Here is a 17376-nt window from a genome sequence, read left to right as displayed (position 1 = left end):
GCACCATCGGTCATTCACGCCCCTAGGAAGACTGGCAAGTTTGCGAACAAGATAATTATTAACTGCAAAGCCAACTCCAGATGTACGAAGTTCGTCATGGCTGCGTCCACACCAGAAGAATGTGTAAACGCCTCTTCTTTCTGTGAGCTGACTTTCATTGGCTACGCTAGTTTTACATAGGTCCGTAATATAGATGTTAAATCTTGCAAGCTCTTTGGTGACCAGGGCTGTTCTTCTTTCTGGTCGATCTACTGAGGGGTTGTCTTGAAGCGTGCATAAGTTCCATGTGCCAATAGTGAGTGGTGTCACCTTGCATTTTTGTTTGACGTTTTGTTGTTCGACCGCTTAAGATGGGATCCCCTCCAGCCATGGTAAGCTGGCCAGGATTCTGTTAACCACTAGCCGACCGCCCACTGCCGTTATACGTCGGCAAGTTGGCTCGGCTGGGCGAGAGCACGTAGTATAACGTCCTCTCTCCCAGCCGCCACTAGGGGCGCGCGCGCGCCCCCCGCTCGCCCCCGACTCCCGTGCGTGTGCCCGGCGGGCGCCATCGCCGCCGGGCACACACGATCGCTCGTTACAGAGCGGGGACCGGGAGCTGTGGGTGTAAACAACACAGCTCCCGGTCCTGTCGGCAGGGGAAATGCTGATCTTCGGTTCATACAATGTATGAACCGAGGATCAGTGTTTCCCCTAGTGAGGCCACCCCCCCCCACAGTAAGAACACACAAGGACATACTTAACCCCTTCCCCGCCCCCTAGTGTTAACCCCTTCACTGCCAGTGGCATTTTTATAGTAATCCAATGCACTGATCGCTATAAAAATGCCAATGGTCCCAAAAATGTGTCAAAAGTGTCCGAAGTGTCCGCCATAATGTCGCAATACCATAAAAAAAAATCGCTGATCGCCGCCATTACTAGTAAAAAAAATATAATAAAAATGACATAAAAATACCCCCTATTTTGTAAACGCTATAACCTTTGCGCAAACCAATCAATAAACGCTTATTGCGATTTTTTTTTTTTTACGAAAAATATGTAGAAGAAAACGTATCGGCCTAAACAGGAAAAAAAAATGTTTTTTTATATATTTTTGGGGGATATTTATTATAGCAAAATGTAAAAAATATTCATTTTTTTCAAAATTGTCTCTATTTTTGTTTATAGCGCAAAAACTAAAAACCGCAGAGGTGATCAAATACCACCAAAAGAAAGCTTTATTTGTGGGAAAAAAAGGACGCCAATTTTGTTTGGGAGCCACGTCACACGACCGCGCAATTGTCTGTTAAAGCGACGCAGTCCCGAATCGCAAAAAGTACTCTGGTCTTTGGGCAGCAATATGGTCCGGGGGTTAAGTGGTTAAGCAAACCATGTTTTTGGCACCTTTTCTAGCCTTTTCCTCTCATTACGGAGGTAAGCAGTGCAGTAGTAAAGAGGGCTGCTCAGTCACTCAGGTAGATGCCAAATACAGCTGTTGCTTCAGTCAGCAAGAAGATGACCATTCGATCTGAGCCTCCTGTGTGCAGTTCCGCTACTACAGCTACCAGTGAATCCACACTTGCTGCTTGGTCCCTTGCCTATCGCCACAGGATTTTGATGTTAGGGGGATGTCAAGACTTGCGCGTGAATTGAATTAAAGTGAGGGAGAGGTGCGCATAGTTTGCCTCCCTCTCTCTTCCCAGATTCCATCTTGCTCCAATGGCAGGACAAAAGTCGATGTGATTGGAGATGGGCTGGGCGCAGTAGTTGACCAGGGCATCTTTTGTGTCCTGCCTTGCTCTTGGCATACCACACCACTTGCAGAAACCGCCTTGATGACCGTTGGTCCTATTTTGGTAGGTCTCATCTGCTCAATGCACCAGAGTCTGTCTTCACATCCTCAGGACAGACAAGTCCCTATCTCACTGAATGTCAATGACACAACGGTTACCCTCAACCTGGTTTGGCCAGCCTGTCGAAGCTGTTGCCCAGGGTGTGCCGGCTGCGCAAGCTACAGCTACTAGGAGCCACAGGTCAGAGCTGAGTGACAAGTTGGGACTAAAGGTGAATGAGCTGCCTTAAGAAGGGCACAACATGCCCTTACACCAGAGATGCTACCCTGCCCTGAACACCCCATACACCACGGTCAGAGTAGTATTTTGTTTGGACCATTGTAGCTTTAGCAGGAATATCTCCAGTTTACTTTCTGCTTGAATGTTATATTTTCTATCTCATTTGATGTGCAGTTTTCTCATGATTGGCACCACTCTATTTTTTTATTCAGCCTTTATTCAGTTTGCTGGCTTGCATGCTACATTTTCCCTTCAACCGTGCAGAACTGGCGAGTGGTATGTTGTCACTCAGTTGTCACAGTGCCATTACTTCTCCTAACTGCTCCACTGCCTCATTGATCCCCTGTCTTCTTTTCATGCTCTTTTGCACTCTGGCTTCCATTCTCCTCTAACATTTGGTGCTTGAATTCAGTAGTCATTCTATATTTAAACCAGCCTGGCTACATACAGTTAGATCCATATATATTTGGACACAGGCACAATTTTTATACCTTTTTGGCTCCATATGTTGTCAGGATAAAATTAAAACAAAACAATATAAATTAATTTTGAAGTGCAGACTTTCAGCTTTAATTCAAGGGGTTGAACATAAATATTAAGTACAAATTTTAGGAACTGCAACCATTTTTATACACAGTCCTCCATTTTCAGGGGCTCAAATGTAATTGGACAAATTAATATAATCGTTAATTTTTTTTATATTTAGTTGAGAATCCTTTATTGGCAATGACTGCCTGAAGTCTGGAACCCATGGACATTACCAAAGACTGAGTTTCCTCCTTTCTGATACTTTGCCAGGCTCTAACTGCATCTGTCTTCAGTGGGTCTTTCTGCCTTTAGTTTTGCCTTCAGCAAGTGAAATGCATGCTCAATTGGGTTGAGATCAGGTGATTGACTCGGCCATTGCAGAATATTCCACTTCTTTTCCTTCAAAAGCTCCTGGGTTGCTTTTGCAGTGTGTTTTGGATCATTGCCCATCTGTACTGTGAAGCGCCGTCCAATCAACTTTGCTGCATTTGGCTGAATCTGGGCTGACAGTTTATCTCTAAATACTGCAGAATTCATTCGGCTGCTTCTGTCTTTTGTCACATCATCAATAAACACCAATGACCCAGTCCCACTGGAAGTCATGCATGCCCATGCCATCACACTGCCTCCACCTTGTTTTACAGATGACGTTGTGTGCTTTGGGCAATGAGCTGTTTGAAGCCTTCTCCACACATTTTTTTTTCTTCTCGTCATTCTGGTACAGATTAGTCTAAGGCCCCATACACACGATAGAATCCATCCGCAGATAAATCCCAGCAAATGGGTTTCTGCGGATAGATCCTATGGTGTGTACACGCCAGCGGATCTGTTTCCGCGGAGAAATCTCCTCTGGGATGGATTCCAGCAGATCGGATATTTGCTGACATGCACAACAAATCCATCTGCTGGAATCCATTCCAACGGATGGATCCGCTCGTCTGTACAGACTCACCGGATCCATCCGTCCAAAGGGATTCCCCGCACGCGTCGTAATGATTTGACGCATGCGTGGAATTCCTTATATGACAGCGTCGCGCCCGTCGCCGCGTCATAATCGCGGCGACGGCGCGACACGTCATCGCCAGAGGATTTCCGCGCGGATTTCAATGCGATGGTGTGTACACTCCATCGCATCGAAATCTGCGGAAATCTTTGAGAGGATTTATCCGTGGAAACGGTCCGTTGGACCGTATCCGCGGATAAATTCTCTCGTGTGTATGGGGCCTTAGTTTCATCCGCCCAAAGAATGCTTTTCTAGAACTGTTCTGGCTTTTTTAGATTTTTTTTTTTTGGCAAAGTCTAATCTGGCTTTTCTATTCTTCAGGTTTATGAATGATTTCACTTGTATGGGCAAATCCTTTGAACGCAATAATGTAGGTTTGAAGAAATAGATTCCAAATGCAAATATCACACTTATGCCCTGTACACACGATTGAATATCTGATGGAATCTAATCCGATGGATTTTTTAGTCGGATATCCGATGAAGCTGACTTTCATCAGTCTTGCCTACACACCATCGGTCAAAAATCCGACCGTGTCCAAACGCGGTTACGTAAAACACTACAACATGCTGAGAAAAATGAAGTTCAATGCTTCTGAGCATGTGTCTGAGCATTCTTTTTAGATCAGAGGATCTAGTAAGCAGTTTGCTATTGTGGGTTCACACAGTGGTGGAGAATCTATTTACTTTACCACTTTAACATTACCTGGGACTTTTTAGTTTATATTTTATGAACACATACGGTATATAAACTTTTGGACTGTCTTTGAGTTCAGAAAATTGTTTTGCACTTTATTTGGTTGTACATTCACATGAATTTTATATATTTTAACCACTTAAGGACCGCCTCCTGCACATATACGTCGGCAGAATGGCACAGCTGGGCACAAGCACGTACCTGTACGTCCTCTTTAAGTGCCCAGCCGTGGGTCGCAGGCACGCACCCGCGACCTGGTCCAGAGCTCCACGGCCGCGGGACCCGCGGACCCAATCACCGATGGAGTCCCGCGATCGGTCCCCGGAGCTGAAGAACGAGGAGAGCTGTGTGTATACACAGCTTCCCCGTTCTTCACTGTGGCGCTGTCATTAATCGTGTGTTACCTGATATAGGGAAGCACGATCAATGACGTCACATGTCCAGCCCCGCCCCGCCCCCTACAGTTAGAAACACATATGAGGTCACACTTAACCCCTTCAGCGCCCCCTAGTGGTTAACTCCCAAACTGCAATTGTAATTTTCACAGTAAACAATGCATTTTAATAGCATTTTTTTCTGTGAAAATGACAATTGTCCCAAAAATGTGTCAAAATTGTCCGATGTGTCTGCCATAATGTCGTGGTCATGAAAAAAATCGCTGATCGCCGCCATTAATAGTAAAAAAAAAATTATTAATAAAAATGCAATAAAACTATCCCCTATTTTGTAAACGCTATACATTTTGCGCAAACCAATCGATAAACGCTTATTGCGTTTTTTTTTTTTTTTTTTAACCAAAAATAGGTAGAAGAATACGTATCGGCCTAAACTGAGGAAAAAAAATGTTTTTTTTTTTATATATTTTTGGGAGCTATTTATAATAGAATAAAGTAAAAAATATTATTTTTTTTCAAAATTGTCACTCTATTTTTGTTTATAGCGCAAAAAATAAAAACCGCAGAGGTGATCAAATACCACCAAAAGAAAGCTCTATTTGTGGGGGAAAAAAGGACGCCAATTTTGTTTGTGAGCCACGTCGCACGACCGTGCAATTGTCTGTTAAAGCGATGCAGTGCTGGAATGAATAATAAAAATAAAAAATTAAATTGTTCAGGAGCTACTTTGGGGCGACATGCGTCCCGCAATGCGCAATAAAACGTGCTACAATCACGGCAACCCGTGCCCAAAGTAAGCTCCTGAACTACTTTTCCACGGCATGCGTCCCGCGATTGCAGCGCGTTTTACCGCGCAACAATCGCGGCAGACCCACACCACGATTTCAGGTGTCATTCAAATGAATGGCATCTCAAATTTAAGTTTCGCATATTTTGTCATTCACACCTCGGCGCTGTCCAATCGCGGGCAGATCCTCCCGCGATTCAAAACGCTGTAGTGTGAATGTAGCCTAACAATTGATAAGGATTGATAATCCCTGACACAACCTCAGGGCATAACCCATTCTGCCTCTGACCCAAATTATGAAAGCATGCAGAAAGCGAGGGACAGTCTGCTTGCTTCTGTGTGTCCAACCGTCAAAAGAGGCTGAACCCTTTTATTATCACAGCTTTATAGACAGAATGACATCATTCATATGAGCACAACTGATTGGTCAGCCCATATAAGGGTTTCTTCTTGTGACGTTTATTCTTGCCACGAGGCACACTCAGACGCACGGGGTCCTCCACTCAGACTCACAGGGGCTTCATTCGATGGAGGGGGTCAAAAGGAGTGAGTTACATCTGTCTTCCTGAAGGTTTTTTAACTCTATACTCTTGTCACTTCATTTAAGGAACGTAATATTGTAGTATATACCCACACACATATATATTTATCAAGAAATAAAACAATATAAGAAAGAAAAGCAACATTTGAGTGGTTTAGGAAAAAGTAACAAACACAAAATAATCATTTTATTTACCTCCATCACACAATCACCAATAGATATGCAGTTTTCAGATACAATCATTGCCCATGCATCTTACACGACCAATAAACCTTCTTCCCATCTTTGCTCATTTTCCCAAACGCAGAAGGCGATGAGGAAGAAGATGAGGACGATGAAGATGATGAGGCGGATGAAGATGAAGAAGACGAGGAGGATGAAAAAGATAATGACTCCGTAGATGACAGTGCAGAGAGAGATTCTGACTTGCCTCTCTTTACTCTCCCTGGACTGTCCTCCCAAGAACCACTGGAAGACGATAGCAACGTCGCTCTCATAGAGGGAGCCGCTTATCAAGTGCCTGACACCATGGAGTGGGAGCAACAAAACCAAGGACTTGGTAAGTGACACTGCTATTATCTCTTTATAGTTGTTGGGAAGTCTGGGCCAGATTCTCAAAAGAGTTACGACGGCGTATCTACTGATACACCGTTGTATCTCTGTTTTTGGCCCTGGGTATCTATGCGAGTGATTCCTAGAATCATTTTTGCAAAGATACGGCCAAAATCCGACAGGTGTAAGTCACTAACACCGTCAGATCTTAGATGTAATTTGACGCTGGCCGCTAGGTGGTGTTTACGTTCAGTTCTCATTTGACTATGCAAATGAGCCTGATACGCCGATTCCCGAACGAATTTGCACCGCGTAGTCGTCGTTTCCGTAAGCGTAAGGTTACCCCTGCTATATGAGGGGTAACCTTGCGCCAGTCCGCTGTATGCCATGTGAAGTATGGCGTCGGGTCAGCGTCGTCTTTTTCCGTCGGTTACGTCGTTTTACTAAGTCGTCCGCGAATACGACTTTACGTCAATGACGCTCACGTCGGCGTCATTGACGTTTTCCGTTGTGAGCTGGAGCATGCGCACTGGGCTATTTTTCCGCCCGGCGCATGTGCAGTTCGATCGGCGCGGGGGCGCGCTTAATTTAAAAAACAAGCCGCCCCCTTTAAATTACCCGGCCATACGCCGGGCCATTTACACTACGCCGCCGCAACTTACGGAGCAAGTGTTTGGGGAATACAGCACTTGCTCATGTAAGTTGTGGCGGCGTAGTGTAAATAGCTTACGCGACGCCGCCGCAGGATGTACGGGAATCTGGCCCTCTGTCTCTGGATGTAACATTTGTAGACAATGGAGAAATGTGCATGAAATACAATATGCAAGAAGCATGTGTTCTGTTCTACTGTGTGTAGTCTAAACTGGGAACGTTTTAATAGTGACACTTCTGTTTTTCCTAGTTTAATTGTATATATTAAATAAGATTTAAAAAAAAATAGAAATGTACATTTTCATAACCGTACATTACAGGACAAGCTGTTCTTTACAGCAGGGGTGCTCAACCTTCTGAAGAGTGAGGGCCACCGAAATGATTTGGTCACCAGTCGCGGCCCACAATGAAATGAAATAGTTCAAAAAGTGAAATTTTATTTTAACCACTTCCGGAATGTTTACTCCCCTTCAAGACCAGGCCATTTTTTTGTTAATTGGCACTGCATTACGTTAACTGATAATTGTGCGGTCGTGCGACACTGCACCCAAATAAAATGATGCCCTTTTTTTTCCACAAATAGAGATATCTTTTGTTGTTATTTGATCACCTCTGCGATTTTTGATTTTTTTTTTTTGCGCTATAAACAAAGACCGACCCAACAATTTTGGAAAAAAAATAATAAAAAAAAATATATAATATTATTTTTTTCACTTTCTGCTCTAAAACACAGCCAATACAATCCACCTGCCACCCCCCAGTCGGTCAGTCTGTTAGGGCCCTGCACTTTACCCATCTCGCGGGCAGTGACAGCTTTCCTTTGAGGAGGCTGCTTTCTCGGTTCCCCTACGTCTCCTCCCTGCTCCTCCTCCTGGCGGCCAATCTAGATCTCCTTTCGGCCAATCGGGTGACGGGTCTCATGACTAGTTTTCTGATTGTCCGGGAGGAGAATCAGTGTTAAAATAGCGAATATTCATTCGCTATTGTCACACAACTGGGTGGGCTTTGGACGCAGTGCCCTGCCCCCCATCCCCACCCTTTTTTTGAAGCCTATTAAAGCCTCTGGCTCTAATCATGTGCTTAAAATAAAAAAACTCAGATTGGAATCAATGCGTCTGGCGTCATGCATGTAGATCAGGGGGGCTGGATTCAGGGATAGGGGGGCAGCGCCCGTGCGCCCCTAATGGACAGGCCGCCACTGGTCTGTAGGCTTCTGGGGTGCTCCATAAGGGTCCTTTCACATGGTGTCGCTCCTCTCTAAATCAGCAGGGGATCTGTGAGCAGATCCCCTGCTGAATCTGAGCTAAACTGAATAATTGCCTGTTTGGGTGGCCGGATGTAAACAGGCCTTTGCCCATTTACATCAGACTACATCTGATCCATCATGCTTCGGTCCCCGAAAAAGACACAGTCCTTTTTTCTTTTTCCCCGAACCTGGACGGACTTGGAGGTAGGTGGGTGTAATTGGACACAAGTCTATTTTGCGTCAGCCTATCCATGGACCTACATGGAGCTTCTGATTAGGTCTGCCTGCTAAATGGACAGTGGGATCTGATTGAAAAGCCAGTGTGAAAGGGGCCTAATGCATCAGAAAAGATGTGCTTGATATCAAATATACTGTAAGTGGCATATAAGGTCTTCATTTAGCCCACAGCTATACCTTTGTGCTCCCTATAATTATTTTTTTCAACTTTGTTATTGTGGGGTCACTTTGAATATAGTTTGAAGTGATTAAAATCATCCTGGGAATGTCGGTTTAAATGTACCGTAAATGCAATATACTACTATACATGTTTATGATTCTCAACGTCATTATTATCCATACTTCTGTAAGTGTAATATGGTGTCTTTTCTCTTTGCACCACGTTTATATCATGTTATTGACCATTCTTTCTTATGAGACCACATTGTGCCAAAAATAGAAAAAATTGGAAGGAAGACTGGAAAATTCCTTGAGGGATGTATATTCCTAGGATGTCTGCTTGGCTAAGTGGATGAATTTTAAGGTTAAAAGAGTCACCTCCTGTAGAGCAGCACTTTAAAATAATTGGGGCAATTTGCAGAGATAGGGAGGTAATGTAAATGGGTTTGACCCAAAGCAAAGTTTTTTTTGTTTTTTTTTAATGAATCCCAGAGTTCAGATTTAAAGTGTTACTAAACCCCCAACAGTAAAATCGGTCTGTATTTGCAGTAAAGCATGTTTGTTATACTCACTGTGGAACCTAAGGGGTTAATCTTCTACATTGTGTAAAAAGACTGCTTGATCCTGTCTTCTCTTAACCTTCCCTTTCAATTCCGTTGTCCCCAATCTATCTGCTGGCCGATCAGAGCCTTGTGGGCAAGCTGCACATGCTCAGTTTGGTGTGTATTTCTAGAGAGTGTTTTCTTCTTCTTGGGAGATTGCATTTGATCAGCACAAGGCCAATCGGCACTGTCCAGACAGAGGGCCAGGGGTCCTGCAGCCTCATAGGACAATCCGGGGAGAATGACAACTCCTCCTTCAAGCTTTTCCCAGACACTGATAGAAGTTACACGACTGATCTAACTGCTGATGAGAAAATGTATTTAGCAGTTTATATTTACTAAAATAATTGTATTTTCATGTAGTGGATCCCTCCTTGATTGGGTCACCAGGCCTCACCCGAGACACTAGCACTTTGCCAGTCTCCTTCAGGGCAGGTCCTCCCCCGGTTTCCTTCATCAAGATAGCTTCTTCCCTTGTGGACAGACAGCTTGGGATCCCCCTTTCGCACTGTGGCCCCAGCCATTGTAGCTGGGCCTACTCAACAGCCTACTCAACAGCAGAATCACTCCGGGCCAACGTGGCCCCAAAGTTTGGCACATACACCCTCACCTCTCGCGCCAGGAGGGCCGCGAGGCGAGGAAGAAACCCGATCAATGGCGTCTGTCCCTTAAGTACCCCTCCCCAGCATGCACCACTCCCACTGCACCGCTGCCGAGAAGGAACACCCAACACACCATGGTACACCCACGTTCGAACATAAGGCCAGGGTGGCAACACCACCTGCAGGCAACAAGGGAAACTACCAAAGAGTACCACAGACAGAGAAAAATTTGTGTTATACAAACAGGTCTGGGCCCAAGTATTGGCCCAGACTTTCCCTACATTTGAAATATCGCCCCCTAAATTTGGGGTGGGCATTACATGTGTACTGTGGGAGACCAGATATAGTGAATGCATGGTCCTGTGTTTAGTAACACTTTTTAATGATTTTAATAACTACATATCTGGTTTATTCGGAGAACTTCCTGTCACTTCCTGCATTCCTCTGTGATACTTCATATATGGACTTTTGCACTAATTTACCTTTCAGTTTTGCACTGGGATTTTGTGCACTTTAATACATAATTGAACATTTATGTTAATTCAATTTGCAGCGCAGCTTTTCTTTTTATATTGTATTTTGTGTGTGTATCTTACATATAAGTTGCAGCAGCTTTTTTTTTTATTTTATATTTATTATTTTTCTCACATATGTTTATAGTGTCATCACTAATTCACTCATAGACCTGCGCAGTATCTTCCTATTTTGTATATATCTGGTTTAAATGGTAGTTTTTGTATCTACTATAGAGATCATCATTGGACACATGCAGGCATTAGAGGGCAAGTACCTAGCTGCATAAGAATAACATTTGTATTATATTTCCAGTTTTGAGCCATAGCTTTTCTATAATTTATGGAGTAACACATACTATACTGTGTGGTTGGCATATATTAAAACAATGGCTTCCCATCACTGATAAAGGAACCGATATAATGGGCCAGATTCACAGTCAGCGGCGTAAATGTAGGCGGGCGTAGCGTATCGTAGTTACGCTACGCCGCCGCAACTTAGAAAGGCAAGTGCTGTATTTACAAAGCATTTGCGTCTAAAGTTACGGCGGCGTAGCGTAATTTTGCCGGCGTAAGCGCGCCTAAATCAAATGAGGAATAGGGGGGCGTGTTTTATGTAAACTAATCATGACCCCACATAAATGACGTTTTTTTTCGAACGGCGCATGCTCAGTATCACGCCGAATTTTCAAATTAAATTACGCCCGCTCAATGCCTAGTCGACGTGAACGTAACTTACGTCCAGCCCCATTCACGGACGACTTACGCAAACGACGTAAAACACGTCGCTGTTCCGTCGTTTACGACGTCCATACCTAACATGACTTACCCCTGCTTTATGAGGGGTAACTTTACGCCGGCGTATGTCTTACGTAAACGACGTCTCTTGCTACGACGGGCGCACGTACGTTCGTGAATCAGCGTATCTAGCTCATTAGCATATTCGACTCGGAAATCTACGGAAGCGGCACCTAGCGGCCAGCGTAAATATGCACCCTAATATACGACGGTGTAAGAGACTTACGCCGATCGTATATTAGCTAAATTTATGCGTAACTGATTCTAAGAATCAGCCGCATAGATACGACGGCTCTCATTCGGACTTACGACTGCGTACCTGGCGCTACGCCGTCGTAAGTCCTTTGAGAATCTGGGCCTATATCTTTCCACTGTTCTGCTTGGTAGGCAATCATGTGCTGCTGGTTAAGTGTTGTATAGGTTTTATCAGATTACTACACTGGAATGTGTTGTCTACTACTGTCACTAGAGGGCAGCAGAGGTCTACAACTATGCACAGCATTCTAAGTAAACTGCTCTTTTCCTGGCCACCCAAGGTTTTCCCCTCTGGGAGACAAATAATGATGTCATTTTAGCAAATACCGTAAATGTGGGTCATATTATTACTAGCCTGTCAGTATACTTAATACACTGCTGCACTTGTCCTCAAGACATAATCTAGTGCCATTGCGGCCCTCTTTATGGATATTATTTAATATATTGTGCTAGCTTTACTGTAAGTTGAGCACGGTTCAGTTCTGCACAATTCCATCCCAATAATAGGTCTCTGCATGAGCTGTATCATCTGTGACCTTGCTTGTCCTTATATCTTCTTATGAATATCATCAACTTTCAATTGAAGCAGCTAGAAAAAAAAGTGACATGAACGTACCACCCAGAGGGGACTCAGAAATAGCAAGTGCTCTGAAATTACAGAGGCATCTAATTGCCTTCCAAACAGTATAATGTGCCTTACAAGATGGGCCATCGACGTAGAGGGATCTATAACGGTGGACAATAAGCTGTAACTAGCAGGCCATAACAAACGTCTTTTGTAGAATAATGAGAACAGTTTGCGCTCTGCTTGGATCCATTATGCTATGATGATTGAGAGAATTCTGTTTCAGCCTTGGTTTATTTTTACAGTTTATGTTGAATATCTACTGCGCAATTTTTATTCCATCATAGTTCTCCTTTTTTATTTAATTTAGCTGTATCCTGGCCAATCCTTATTTTATAAACTCTAACTGCTTGGGAGCATCTCTTAATATTTTGCAGCTGGAAGGTATTGGGCACCTGGAAGGTGAATAAGTGTACTAGGCTGAATGGTAGGGAGTGGGACATATATCCTGTTGGATGCCATGATGACGCATGCGCTGCAGAGTTTTTATTGACTTCAGTTAATTCAACAGTACAGGCTGAATGGCGCCTGCAATTTTTTATGCAGCTCCCCCACCACTCTCAACAGTGTTCTCCCTACAAGTACAGACTACTCCATATTCTCGCTGCCTGGATTTCTCATTATTCTCTACAGCTGGACTTGGCAAATGCACAAGATTTCAAAAGAATTTGGGAACCCTACACAATGTGAGAAGATGGAGTAGGCTGCATCTGAGGGCTGTACTTGTACTGAAGATATTGATGAAGGGGAGAGGGTTTATGTTCTTATTCTTTTAAAGTAGGTAATACAGTACAGACCAAAAGTTTGGACACACCTTCTCATTCAAAGAGTTTTCTTTATTTTCATGACTATGAAAATTGTAGATTCACACTGAAGGCATCAAAACTATGAATGAACACATGTGGAATTATACATAACAAAAAAGTGTGAAACAACTGAAAATATATTTCATATTCTAGGTTCTTCAAAGTAGCCACCTTTTGCAGCAGACACATCTCTAGAACTGGTAAGAGGAGACTGTGTGAATCAGGCCTTCATGGTAGAATATCTGCTAGGAAACCACTGCTAAAGAAAGGCAACAAGCAGAAGAGACTTGTTTGGGCTAAAGAACACAAGGAATGGACATTAGACCAGTGGAAATCTGTGCTTTGGTCTGATGAGTCCAAACTTGAGATCTTTGGTTCCAACCCCCGTGTCTTTGTGCGACGCAGAAAAGGTGAACGGATGGACTCTACATGCCTGGTTCCCACTGTGAAGCATGGAGGAGGAGGTGTGATGGTGTGGGGGTGCTTTGCTGGTGACACTGTTGGGGATTTAATCAAAATTAAAGGCATACTGAACCAGCATGGCTACCACAGCATCTTGCAGCGGCATGCTGTTCCATCCGGTTTGCGTTTAGTTGGAACATCATTTATTTTTCAACAGGTGACTACCTCTTGAAGCTCATCAAGAGAATGCCAAGAGTGTGCCAAGCAGTAATCAAAGCAAAAGGTGGCTACTTTGAAGAACCTAGAATATGAAATATATTTTCAGTTGTTTCACACTTTTTTTTTATGTATAATTCCACATGTGTTAATTCATAGTTTTGATGCCTTCAGTGTGAATCTACAATTTTCATAGTCATGAAAATAAAGAAAACTCTTTGAATGAGAAGGTGTGTCCAAACTTTTGGTCTGTACTGTATATCAAAATAATAAACAGTACTGTGCAAAAATTGTAGGCAGGTGGGAAAAAATGCTGTAAATTAGGAATGCATTCGGAAATAAGTGTAGATCGTTTATTTTTATCAGTTAAAATTAAAATGAATAAACGAACAGACGAGAAATCCGAATCAAATCAAGCCACCCTTTGCCTTCAACACAGAATTCATTCTTCTAAGTGCACTTGCACACAGTTTTTGAAGGAACTCGGCAGGTAGGGTTGTTCCAAACATCTTGGAGAAATAAGCGTGGATCTTCAGTGGTGTAGGCTGCCTCAAATCCTTCTGTCTCTTCCCAGACCGACTCCATGATGTTCAGATCGGGCCTCTGTAAAAGCCAAACCATCATTTTCAGGACGCCTTGTTCTTCGTTACTTTGACTATGGTTCTTAATGGCATTGGGTGTATGTTTGTTTGGGGTCGTTGTCCCGCTGCTGAACAAATTTGGTGCCAATCGCATGCCTCACTCATGGTATGGCACGATGGATAAGTATCTGCCTGTATTTTTCAGCATTGAGGACACCATTGATCCTGACCAAATCTCCGACTCCATTTCCTGAAATGCCTCCCCAAACTTACAAAGAACCTCCACCATGCTTCACTGTTGCCTGAAGACACTCATTACGGTATCGCTCTCCAGCCCTTTGTGAACAAACTGCCTCTTGCTACAGCCAAATATTTTACATTTTGATTCCTCCATCTAGAGCACCTACTGCCATTTTTCTGCACCCCAGTTCCTATGTTTTCGTGCATAGGACATGAAAACAAGGTTAAAGTGGATGTAAACCAAAAACAAAATAAATTTTTTTTTTGGATGTTACAATGTAGAGTGTAAGATTTCCTATCATCTGTGCCCAGTCTTGCCACATAGAGTTAATCCAGCTCTGAGCAATCCTCTTTTATTGTTCATTGAAAATTAACAGACTTCCAGATAAAACCCTGTCTAAATACAAAGTCCTTTCCTCTCTTCTTGCTTTGAGTGACAGGTTATTTACATATCTAGCTTGGACATGTTTATCATATGTTATGTTTATCATAATATGAGGTGATCCATAGTTCATTGTATATTACTAGGATGTGTTATGTGGGGGAGGGGTGGATTTCTCACTTTTTATACTATGGATCACCTCATATTATGATAAAAATGTCCAAGCTAGATATGTAAATAACCTGTCACTCAAAGCAAGGAGAGAGGAAAGGACTTTTTATTTAGACAGGGTTTTATCTGGAAGTCTGTTCATTTTCACTGAACAATAAAAGAGGATTGCTCAGAGCTGGATTAACTCTGTGTGGCAAGACTGGGCACAGATGATAGGAAATCTTATACTCTACATTGTGACATCAAAAAATAAATAAAAATAAATTTGGGGTTTACATCCACTTTAAGCGACTCGACTATCTGGATACATAGCGCATACTTTAGGACTGCATTCTAGTGGTCAAAGTGTTTGTACCATAGACGCATTTGGTCCTGTGAAATAGATGGACATTAGCTTCTACAAAATAATGAAGAATCATCGGTCCTGATGACTTCAATGAGATGACTGTAACATTATTGATCATATAATTCTGTTGCCCAGAGTGGGGCTTTAATTTTAAGTTTAGTGTTGAGAGTTAATGTTGGGGTTTAGGAAGGGTTGGTGTTACAGCGGAGTACATAACTCCACTGTAGCTAGCAAATACGATGAATGGGCTTCCTGAACTTGGCACAACCGCATTGTTTTAAGTTGTAATGGTTACTGGATATCATTATCAGCCAACTCATTGATTTTACCTGTTGCTTGCTATTTAGGGAGTGTAGACAAAGATGAATGGCTGGTGTACATCAAGGTCAGTTAAGCGGCAATGTGAGAAAAGTGATGATGACGGCACTTGCAAGTGACCTTCAGTTCAGAAATCCATTTTCATCTCATTTACAGACGGGTCCCTTCCTTGTCCTTTAGAGCTACAGTTCAGGGAATTTAGAACCTATAATACAGATGCTTGACAAATGAATGGAATTATGCCAACTTGACCATGTTGAACAATTAACGGTCATTCTAATTTGGGAAAAGGTTTATTGACTTGATTTAGGTGGACATTGCTTTTAATAAATATTTGTAAATGTGGTATGCCGAAAATCCTGCACTTCTAAAGACGCCAACGATCCTAAAGATCCTGCATTTCTAAAAACCCAAAAGACAAAGCCATTAATTGCTGCTTTGTCAGTCATGTTGCATGCAAAAGTCACCCATGCCAAGAATGGTAATCTGCATAATTTGTATGGGATTGAAAGTTTAGGTGGCTGGTCTGGGTTTACAGTTAGTAAAATGGACTCTGGTTGTGACCACTAGTCACCATTGTGCTTAATAAAATGAAGGCATAGGGTCACCAATTAACAGGTTTAAACTGGAGTTTCATATTTTAACCACTATGTGTATTCACATGTCACCTCTTACAAATCCTTAAAAAGGTCAGTCCTAGTTTAGTTACAACAATTCTCGAAACAATCTTATAGTTGTTTTGCCATACCAGGTTTAACCAGCAGGTGTCTCTGTAAAGTAAAGTCTAGAACTGCACCACCCGGGGGTCAAGTTGCCCCTTTCACTTGAGACCTGGCTTTGTTAAAGTATAACTAAAGGGGAAAAAAAAAAATTAAGTTTTGGATGGAGTGGAGAGGAACCCTCCCTATTTGTCCTGTTTACCAATATCAATGAAAGTAAAAAAAAAAAAAAGCATTAGCATTTTATTAAAGTTTTTACAGTACATAAAATAAAATGCTTGGAAAAAAAAAGCTGTTAGGAGCATTAAAAGCACTAAAAAAACACAACATAAACCATTTTTTTCCCTGCTCTTTGACAATGAAGCTCAAAAAATGCTAATACCCTAAAGTAGTGTGCATGGACACATAGGATAACACTACTTGGCTTCTAGACGCATAAAAATGCTAATAACAGCTTCTAGGAGCTTAAAAATTCGCTAGCGTGCGCGGAGCCTAATAAGACAGAAAAATGACCAGTGGCAATAATACATGCAAATAAATATTTGCTATTGTCTTCCTGATTGTCCTCCCGGCCAATCATGACGCGGGACATGAGACCCGATTGGCCAATCAGGTCTCAGGACTCGCTTTTGGTTTGGCCAGGAGGAGAAGCAACCGCCCCGGTGCGAGGAGTAGCTGGAAGAGGAGCAGCAGCCCTACCACGGATCCTTGTCATCTGCCTCCTAAGGTAAGGAAGCCCCTGATCACTGCCTTCCTGTCCGTCTCCCATGCGGGGGGAGGGAGGGGTGCGGATCGCTGCATTCCTGTCCATCTCCCGAGGGGGGGGGTGGAATCACCGCCTTACTGTCCGTCTCAGGGGGAAGGGGGATTTCTTGGGTATGGTTTTCTGCCCCCCCAAAACATTTGAGCACCAGCCGCCACTGCTGATGTCTATAAATGTTAGCACCCTATCCAC

At 43.0% G+C, this 17376-nt stretch overlaps 1 protein-coding gene across 3 annotated transcripts in view; it reads left to right on the top strand.

Annotated features, from left to right (window-relative positions):
• The window catches only part of ARMH4 (armadillo like helical domain containing 4), a 219699-nt gene that overhangs the window by 83161 nt on the left and 119162 nt on the right, over positions 1 to 17376 (top strand). For all 3 annotated transcript variants that reach the window (XM_040332893.1, XM_040332890.1, XM_040332891.1), the window contains exon 5: positions 6309 to 6560. In XM_040332893.1, the coding sequence (XP_040188827.1) occupies positions 6309 to 6560 (252 nt within the window). The remainder of the gene's footprint in view (positions 1 to 6308; positions 6561 to 17376) is intronic.

The sequence above is a fragment of the Rana temporaria genome, chromosome 13 (genome assembly GCF_905171775.1).
Source record: "Rana temporaria chromosome 13, aRanTem1.1, whole genome shotgun sequence".
In the NCBI taxonomy this organism is placed as follows: Eukaryota; Metazoa; Chordata; class Amphibia; order Anura; family Ranidae; genus Rana; species Rana temporaria.
Note: the sequence above shows the minus strand (reverse complement) of the source record. Positions and strands in the feature narration are given on the sequence as shown.